This window comes from Galeopterus variegatus, unplaced genomic scaffold (genome assembly GCF_000696425.1).
Source record: "Galeopterus variegatus unplaced genomic scaffold, G_variegatus-3.0.2 Scaffold577, whole genome shotgun sequence".
Classification (NCBI taxonomy): domain Eukaryota; kingdom Metazoa; phylum Chordata; class Mammalia; order Dermoptera; family Cynocephalidae; genus Galeopterus; species Galeopterus variegatus.
The window spans coordinates 594,441-605,081 of record NW_007726688.1 but is presented as its reverse complement, the minus strand read 5'-3'; the positions used below and the strand labels follow the sequence as shown (position 1 = coordinate 605,081).

Below are 10,641 nucleotides of genomic sequence, written 5' to 3'. Positions count from 1 at the left end.
CTCTCAGGATCGCGCTGTTTCCTGACACGGGTGCTCCAGACCCGTCGCCATTTTCAATCCTATAGTACTTTTCTTTTACATTACTTTAATTCTACAAAGATTATTTTAAGCCACAAAGAAAAGTTAGCCTGTGGTGAACAATAAAATTGAAATTTAAATTGGTTAAGAAACAGCAAGCAACAGAATAGACACTTGGTAAGAGATGAATTACTGATAAAAAGGAAAGGTTTCAAGTAATCATAGTAAATACAGTTGAAAAAGGACAAAGATATTAAGGGAATTTGGGCATTTTTTTCTGTTATGCCTTTTCTAACTTCTTAAGTTGATTATCAGTCATTTACTTATTTATTTTTAATAATAAAAGCTCTTAAAGGTATAATTTTCTATAGGACATACCATTGGTTTTGGTTTTCATCACTTTATGTAATTTTAAATTTATTTTCCTTTTTTTCCCCACCCAAAGTGTTTCTTAATTTCCACTGTTTCTTAGTTGCTTTGTTTTGTTTGCTTGTCTGTTTGAGCTCTTCTGTCTCTTCATTAATTCTTCCTCAATAGAATCTACCTGTTTTAACTAACCAGTGGGCTGGTGCAGTGCAGTCCTCCTTCTGCTTCTACCCCTTCCTCCTCTCCTATGGTGATTCTTGCCTTGGTCTCTCTGGTAGAACCCAAGATTTTAGCCAGGGTTCCACTGCATCTTTGGCCCTGGCCAGGCATCACAAATTAAAAGCTCTGCACCTGCTCTACCCAAAGATCTCACAGCATCTGATCCCCTTCAGGCTCCATCAATGGGCTTAGTTTTCTTTTCTCACTAGCTCGAGCCACATTCAAGCTGCCAGCTTCCTAGACACAGATGTAGTGAAATAGAGTTTGTTTGTTTAGTATTCTAACCTCTTGTAATTCCTTTTATGGGAGGATAAATTTACATTATTCCTATCTGGGAAAACGTAAGTTCTTTAAAAGAGTAACAGGACAACATCCAACATTATTGACCATATTTCTCTCCTTGAAAGTCTCTCCTTTTTTCTTCCCTGTGACACCATTCTTCCAATATTCCTCAAACCTCTCAAGTAGCTCATTCTCAGTCTCTTTTCCTTCGCTTCTCTTCTACTATACGACCTCCAATCTCAATGTTGTGGCTTCTTAGGAATCTGTAAACTTTTGTTCCTATTCTATACACTTTCTCTTAAGAATCATATAGATAGATGTATTCAATTACCACATATCCATTAAAGATTAAAAATCTCTTCTGACCTCAAGCCCTGTATATATAAATGGCTCCTATACATCTTCACATAGATGATGGGTTTTTCAGAAGACCCTCAATCAAGCTCAACAGGTGAAACTTGACTCATCTTCTCTCAGAAATTTACTCCTCCTCTCAGTCAGAGTAACGCTAGGTGTTGTAAAACAAACAAACAAAAAATCACAAAATGTATAATGCTCAAATACAAGTATTTCTCTCTCATGTAATAATCTAAAACGGGTATTCCTGATAAGCAGAAAATTTTCTTCCATGTAGTGATTCAGAGGTCCAGCCCTTTCCATCTTGTGGCTCCACCATCCCTTTGGGCCTCATTGCCATTTAGTCATCAGAAAAAAGATAGCAAGGAAAAGGAATTCCCACTTCTTACAAGCTGTGACCTCCTGCTAACATTTCATTAGTGAGATTTAACCATATGGCCATATATACATGGATGGACAATTAGGAAGTATGTTCCTTAGATGGGAAGCCATTTTACAGTAGCAGCTTGATTCTATAAAACAGGGTACATGAATTCTGGTGTACAGTTAACTTTTTCTGCCACTTCCTATGTTTTCAATTTCAGTAAATGGCACCATCCCGCCAACTACCCATTTGCCCAAATCACAAATCCAGGTCTTCCTCAATTTCTTCCTTCTCCTTTAACTAATCACCATTAACCAAGTCTTATAAAATCTAGGTCTAAATCTTCTCTTCCCTTGTTTCCATCCTCATTTCCACTGCACAACCTCAAGCCCTAATTATTTTCTTGAGTTTTTCTGCTTATGAAATCTTTCCTCATTGTTTCCAGAGTCAACTTTTAAAAACTCCTTTACTAAAAAAGTTTTAGTGGATCTCTCTTTGGTGATAGGAAATTAAACTGTTATTTATCATACATTTATGACCTGACCGTTTATATTTTCCAGAATTATCTCTTGCCATTCCACATCCCTTGTACAACAAAGCCTTTGTTCTCATGAAGATTCCATTGCTATGCACTATACTGCAAGGTACAGAGATGAAAGTACATAGAACCTGTCTTTAAGAAGCTTGTATAAGTACCTGCAACAATAACTAGAATGAAACAAGGTACATAAAGTTTCTAACAAGCTATACTCTCTCACATCTTAGTTTCTATGTTGCTCCTTCTTCCCAGGTTTGTCCATTTGATGAACTGGATACTTTGCTCAAAAGTTATTCCTTCTATTTCATCTTCCTCCTGACTATCCATGAAACACAGATATGCCTTTTACTAGGCTCCCATTGACCTTCATACAGTATAAATTTCAATTGGAGCAATTTATCTAAAAGCTCCAATTTTCTAAATGCTCTAGATTTTCTCTGCTTCTGTCTGGCTACTAGACAGAAGCTTCATTTCTTACTGAATCATACATGATTGTACATATCTGTGGGATACAGTATTGAATATCAATACCTGTGTGCAATATGTAATGCTCAAATCAGGATAATTAGTATATTCGACATTACACAGTGTAATCATTTCTTGTGGCGCTTTACTAATTTCTTGCTAACTCCCTCTCCACCTCCCCCTTTCCCATCTCTGGTAGCCTCAATTCTGTTCTCTCCTTTTGAAAGTCCAATGAATTATTGTGATTGTTGTATCTTTCTCTTTCTCTTTTTTTTTTTTTTTTGTTTCTTTTTTAACTTCCACTTATGACTGAGAGCATGTGGTATTTCTCTTCCTGTGTCTGGCTTATTTCACTTAACATAATTTTCTCTAAGGTCATCCATGTTGCTGTGAATGGCAGAATTTCATTCTTTTTATGACAGAGTAGTATTCCATTGAGTATATATACTACATTTTCCTTATCCAGTTGACTAGACAAAGGCTTCTTAAAGACAGGTTCCATGTCCTTTCATCACTGTACCTTGCAGAGTCTAGTGCATAAAAGAAAGTAATCTTCATGAGAACAAAATCTGTTTTTTTCACCATTTTATCCCCCATGTCTAGCATACAAGAGATATTCAACAAGTGTATATTATATTAAATGAATTCATAATATATACTCAATCCTTATTTACTGAAGAAAATAGAGAAAGCATAGTTGAAAATATCGAGTCAGATAAGACAGTAGTTTGAATCCTGGCTCAAGTCTGTGACTTTGAACAAGGTATTTAATCTCCTAAACTTCAGAAGATTTTATAGGATTTTATAGGATGCTTTGAAGATTTTATAGGATCAGACTCTTGTAGACTACAGATAAAGTAAAAAAGCTCCTGGCACTGTTGTAACAATTACACTCTTATTATGAGGAATGGTTATTAAATAACCAATATTTATAGATGTTTCAGTATTCTTAAATATATAACTATGTTCACCAGTAGCACATTGAAACCTACAGCATTTTCATCTTGGAAGAAATTTACAGTACTTATAAAAAGTATTTAAAACATATCTAGATTGGTTTGTCTCAAATAAAGCACATTACAGTTTTCTGAAAGTTTTTATTTCTAGATCTAAGCTGGAATTTTCCCAGAATAAGAAAATATAAGGAAAAAAAAAGAGCCCCCCAAAAAAGAAATTTATGAATAAAATCTAACCTTAAATCAAGTAAATTATAAATATTAAAATGTTATATGATACAAACCAACTTAATTGGAAAAATAAGAGAATGTGCTTTACCTCACCAAGTCCAACGTCCCATGATTGCTTAGAATGCAATTTTTCCAAATGGATATTACCCCTCATGGTTAGAAATAAGACAATATTAAAGTTTACATTTTTCCCACCAAAAATTATTGTTCTAAATTATGGTTTCCAAACTTGGCTTCTGATCAGAATTACATATGGGAAGCTTTTTAAAATGTAAAGAATCAGGGGCTGGCTGGTTAGCTCAGTTGGTTAGAGTGCAGTGTTATAACATCAAGGTCAAGGATTTGGATCCCCCATACCAGCCAACCACCAAAAAATTAAATAAATAAAATAAAACATAATGAATCATGAGCTCCATGCCAAGGAGTCTACTTATTATGTGTGGGCCAAACTTGGAATCCTATAGTTTAAAATCAGTAATATGGATCTGCAGACAGTTTTAAGAACCATGTTTTAAATCACTTTCATAACGTACATTTTAAAACTCAACATGCTGTTTTTCACTCACAAGTATCTGGATATTTGGATATGTAACAACAAAGAACCTTATTTGTTAATTTTATAAAATGAGTTTGAGTCTATGTTTTAATTAATTTGTATGTTCCAATCCCATAAAAATGGCATCTATGTGTTCTTTTTACCAAGATATTTTAAATATTTTTTCCATGAGAAATCACTTCCAGAATAAAAATGTATTCTGGGTCATGATTTCAAATCACAAAGATATTACAATTATTAAGAAAGTTAGAACTACTCAGAAACAACTAGCTAAAATAAAGTTTTCTTTAATTTCCTAAACTTGCCAGTAAGGCAGCTCCAAAACACCATGGAATAAATTAAATTTCAACTACAGTGGATGAAATTAAAAGTCACCTTAAGGGCCGGCCCGGTGGCGCACTGGATAGTGCGCCGCTTGGGAAGCGCAGCGGCGCTCCCGTCAGAGGGTTCGGATCCCACATACAGACCGGCTCCCGCTCACTGGCTGAGCGAGGCGCGGGAGCAACACCGAGGCTTGCGATCCCGTTGCCGGTACCCGGTCCGGTACGGGGGCAACACTGAGGGTTGCAATCCGTTGCCGGACACGGAAAAAAGACAAAAGACAAAAAAAAAAAAAAAAGCCACCTTAAATACAGAACATTTTGTACACCAGCAGTCAGAAAATGAAGTAAAATCTGGTGCAGTCTGACTGTTTTCTCAGAGGAAAAAAAAATGTCAACGATGGGGTGAAAGAGATGGTAATCTTGAACACAGAGAACACAGGGAGTCTCAGTGGTAAATGCTGGCAATGAGGAGAGTGCTCTACCCCATAAACTGCTGATAGCCTTGTTTATGCCACTAGCATTTGAATTCTATTACTGCCTATTCTGATTTCATACTAACCAAGCAATCTTCCCATGGAGAGTTGCCTGAAATTATGAAAATGTGCTTTTCATGCCAGTAAACATTCCTATACATATGACCCTTCTATTTCTTACTGTAAATTAATAAATTGACAATCTGGTGGGTATATGAGTTTCTTGAACATGTATGCCAGTTTTCTCAAATCTAATCAATACTAATATTCAGATAAAAAGGTATTTTGGGGTTGAGTTGACAAATATGAGCAATATACTCTTAACTAGGGTGATATTATCAAGATTGTGACAACTGGTAAGGCTTCTTTAAGACCAGGTTGCCCACCCTCAGACAGCAATATGCTTAACACACTTTGCATCTGTTCAACCTTCAACATGCATTATACTAAATCCTGATTTGCATTTCCCAGATTTACCTAAAAATTTACATATAGGTCACTGGATATATCTGGATATTTTTCTGTGGTGTCTTTTCCTGGTAATCATTTTCAAGTTTTCCTTCAAAAGTAAAAATATGCATTGAATTAAAAATTTAGCATAGTCTAGTCTCATTTTTTAATTCAAAGCACATTAGCATGACACGTACAGGGAGAAATCATGGGTCCACAATGTCATATAACAAAAAGTCATTCTATTTTTGGTTTCATGTTCCTCTAAAAACACACACACACACACATGCACACACGCACACACACAAATAAATGTGTGTGGATGTGTGTAAACACTAGAAATATATATATATTTATACTGAAACTGAAAACAAACAAAATAGAATAGATTATATTCCATGTATAACACCAACCTTTTTTGCCAGAGCTGGTTGGGCAACAATCCTTCTCAAAAGGTGTACTAAGATTATTTCTTTCATTATTGTTGTTCTCTTTCTGATAGCTCTTGTTTGGCTGACACTCTTCTGGATAACTTGTTTTATTAAAAGTAGAATTATTAAAAGTTAACTCTGGATCTGTGAAAATGCTTCCAATGCATCCATCAGTGGAATGATTTTTATCAGAACTAGTGACTACACAAATATTTCTCATACTATCATAACCACACCTGTCAAAGGTTTCCTTTATCCTTTGTTGATCTATGTTTAATAAATTTGTCACATTTTGACTAACGAAATAGTCACAATTCTCTGACAGAAGGCTAGGAGGTGGCTGGTTCACATCTTCAAGATAATTTGAAACCTCTTTTCCATTTTCTCTCCAAATATATTGCACTGATTGTTTTTCTGGAATGAAGTCTGACTGTCTTCTTTCATCCATGCTTCCACAATCTTCACCCATAATTATAGCCGGTCTTTTAGTAAGGAAATTCCCATTTCCTGGTCTTTGGGATAAATAAAAACATACTTCTGAAGAAAAGCACAAATCATTTTCATTCAGAGACACTTTAAAGTTAAATTCTTAGAGAACATATTGAGTAGCTACTAACATTTACCTAGGCTACATTTTAATTTTTATATTTAAATAAATAGGATTGCTTTGGGTGAAAAATTGTCTAATGTATTCTTCTAATGATTTACTGGATATAAAAGTAACCTACACTCAGTTTTGTATTTCAACATTAAAAATTAATGCATGGTTCAATTTACTATTATATTAACAGAAAAAAAAAATGAACAACTTATAGTATGTCTTCTGTAACAAAGTCTAACAAACAACCTAGACAACCAATGTATGTAACTGCTATTCCATTTAATCAGAGAAAAATATTTTGAAGACCGTGCAGAGAAAAATTATCCCCAGTGTTAAAACATCAAATCAAATAGTTATGAGAACACTGTAAGAGATATTTCTCTTAACCTTACAAGCATATAAAATCAACTCCAAAGTTCCCAAGGAAGAACAACATAGACACAAATGTGTATGTAAGTAATACAGTCAAGAGATAAGATGAATTAGATGAAAATTAATTAGGTGAATTAAATAACTTGTAAGTTCCCTTCTAATGCAGAAATAATAATTCTAGGTTAAGTCTAACTTGTGACAAGAATCAAAGCTATGATAGAAAATAACTAGAAATCAAGATGTTTTTGATTTTATTGCCAGTTACTACATACAAATTTATTTGGGAATGGGTTGTTTCAGAGATTGGAGGCACCAAAGAAATTTAGAAAAGAAACACACACACTTTCACAACTCTGACTGATTTCTAATTTTATTTTTTAAGTTATATATCAAATGTTTAACAGACACCTACCGTGTTCTAGGCACTACGCCATGTGTTGGGGACAGAGACAAAATAACTCAGTTTGGTATTAGAGAGAGGGTAATGTTTTGTCCATGAATGTTCACAGCTGATGATCCTACACTGTTTCTCACTAATGGTCTTACTGGTGTTTCAGGCAGAATAATGCTATTTTGTTATACCAAAAGACATTATCTATATTATGTAATAATATATGTCATTAACACCAGAGAAATATGTACTACTCCAAATAGGAGAATAAATGTAAAAGTGTGTAAAAGCACTTCGTAAGTTACAAAGCATGCTATAAATGTAAATCATCATTTTTTAAAAGGAATCGTAAGCATTCTGACTCAGGAGAATCACTCACTAAGAGATCTGGATAACAGAGAAATATATAATACATAATTATTCCCAAGAATAAATTTATAGCATAGAAGAGGAAGGAAAAAAATTACAAATTTGTAAATGTTATCCTATAGTCAAGTGCTACTATAATAAACAGAAAGAAGAGATTCTTCTGCTTGAGAAAAAATCAGGTAGGTGACATCTGACTGGAGGACTGAATGCTGGGAAGAATTATTACTTATAGAGATGACAGAGAGAAATGATGCAAAAAACCTATTCTATTATTCTATTCTTTATTCTATTCTATTCCTCATATTCTATTGAAGAAAGATAATAAACTAACCATTAATAGGTACAATGGATAAGAAATAAAGAAGTAAACAAATACAAAAGATAATCACAGGTACTGTAAGAGCACATGATGCAATATCTTGTGTTGGAGGTTGTGTTTCAGATAGTTTGGTCAGGAAAGTCCCTAGTAAGGATGTGATAAATAAGCTAAAGATACAAATGGTTAGACATGTGAAGGGAGTAAGCACACTGCAGGGAGATGGAATAATAAGCGTAAATGCAAGATTTTCAGTATGTTTGAGAAAAAGAAAAGGAGTAAAGCCAGATTAGAATCAGTGAAAGAAAACTTATGACCTAAGGCTAACAAGGTACAAAAGGACCCAGATTATGGAGAGACTTTTGCCTTGGAAAATATCATTCTGATGCTGGATGAGGAATGAATTTCAGGATTTCCATCTGGCCAAAGTGAAATGAGAGACCAAATTTACCCTCCTGACCAACATAATTTAAAAAACTGGACAAAATATATGAGACAACAAAATATATGGGACACCAGGTGGGGCATGACAATGATTCCTGAGAAAGAGAAAACAAATGAGGAGAACTCTGATTGCTCCTAGTTTACTGCCTAGAGAGAGTATCCAGGCCACAGCACAGGGAGGGGGAACCCAATCAGAACCCAGCTGACTACCTATGTTGAGGAAACAGAGCTAGGGGTCCAGGGAGTCTGCCGAGGATAGAATTCACAGGTTAGAGCACAATATAGGAGAGTGCTTCAAAGAGAGCGCTCCGGAGATCTACAGAGCGTTCTTCTCAAGTCTTCAGCTAAGTACTGATCAGCACATGCATGTGAAGTAATTACCAGAGGCTGAGAAAAAAAACCACACAAGATGAGGAGATGCAATAATCCCAGCAGCTCACAAAGAGCTGGGAAAATCTTGTGTTTCTACCCACCAGAGCAGAAAACCTCATAATTCAAGGGGAATCAAGAAAGTACTCAGAAGGATACTGCCTCAGCAGTGGGACAAAAGGTAAGTGAAGGCTTACCGGTCCTGCTTAACAAAGTTTAAAAGCAAGCCACAATAAGATCATGCCATTTCCAAGTAACTAAGCTGTATCCCAGATCAAAGCTTAGGGCTATTTGTAGGAATATAAAAATTTCCAGCAACCAAAAAGATAAAATTCACAATGTATAGAATCCAATCAAATTACCAAGAAAACAAAGAAGAAAACTGCAATCCATAATTAGGATCAAAATCAATTATTAGAAACAGACCAAGAAATGACACAGATGATGGAATTCATAGAAAAGGACATTAAAAGAGTTATCATAACTATATTCCCTATATTTAAAAAAAAATAGAGGAAAGACTAAGCATGTTTAATAGATACATGGAAGATATAAAGAAGAGTTAAATCAAACTTCTAGAGATAAAAAATATACTGGACAGGATTACCAGCAGATTAGACAACAAAGGAGATATAAGGAAATACTAGTAAATATCGCAACATAATCTATATAACCTATATAAAATGAAATAAGAAAAAAGACTGAAAAAAAATGAACAAAACATCAGTAAACTGTGATACAACGTCAAACAGACTAATTTACTAATTTGAGTTCCCAGAGGAGGTAGGGGAGGAGTCAGAAAAAATAGAGGAAATGGTTGAAATTTTTCCAAACTTGATATAAAATCCATAGATCCAAGAAGCTCAAAAAAGCCCAACCACAAGAAACAGAAAGAAAACGAACATCCTAATCAAAGGATAGAAATCAATGTTAGAAAATCCATGATAGAGAAATCTGAAAAACCGAAAAATTACATATCATATTCACAGATATTAAGATAGGAATGCATTAATCACTAGCAGACCTATACTATAAAAATGTTAAAGGAAGCCTTTCAAACAGAAGGAAAATGTCATCAGAGGGAAATCTAAATATACACAAAATAATGAAGACAACTAAAAGTAATAAATATGTGCTTAAACATAAAAAACATGTTCTTTATTTTTTAACTTTCAACATGTTCTTTTTTATTTTTCAACTTCCTTTAAAGCAAAAATAACAACACTGTATTATCCGGTTTATAACATATGCACAAATAAAATGCATGAATACAACAATGCAAAGGCCTAAGAGGAGAAATGCAAGTATACTATTGTAAGGTTTTCATACTATACCTGAAGTGGTATAATATAACTTGAAGTTAGTCTGTGAAAAATTAAGATATATCCTATAAACTCTAAAGCAATTACTGAAAAACAAAACAGAGTTATAGCTAATAAACCAACAATAGAGATGAAGTCATGAAAAATACTCAAATCAAAAAAAGATTTAAAAAAAGAGGGAAAGGGAACAAAGACTATACAGAACAAATAAAAAACAAATAACAAGAGGCCAGACTTAAACCGAACTATATAGGTTGTCACATTAAATGTAAACCTTATTCCTAGCCATAATACAAGTCCCAATAAGTTTTAAAGGATCAAATCATACAAAGTATGTTCCCTGTCCACAATAGAATTAATTCAGAAAGGTAACAGGAATGTCTTGGAATTTCTACAACCAAAATAACAAATTTCTAAGTAACCCAAAA

General features: G+C 34.2%; 1 protein-coding gene across 1 annotated transcript in view; it reads right to left on the bottom strand.

The window, feature by feature from the left end:
- Nucleotides 1-3,884: 3,884 nt before the first annotated feature.
- LOC103588493 (chromosome unknown open reading frame, human C12orf40) overlaps nucleotides 3,885-10,641 on the bottom strand; it is a gene marked incomplete at its 3' end in the record, with an annotated part of 32,146 nt that continues 25,389 nt past the window's right edge. Inside the window, exons 7-9 of the mRNA XM_008570175.1 lie at nucleotides 6,012-6,541; nucleotides 5,638-5,707; nucleotides 3,885-3,945 (exon numbers count right to left, since the gene is read on the bottom strand). Of these exons, the coding sequence (XP_008568397.1) occupies nucleotides 3,885-3,945; nucleotides 5,638-5,707; nucleotides 6,012-6,541 (661 nt within the window). The remainder of the gene's footprint in view (nucleotides 3,946-5,637; nucleotides 5,708-6,011; nucleotides 6,542-10,641) is intronic.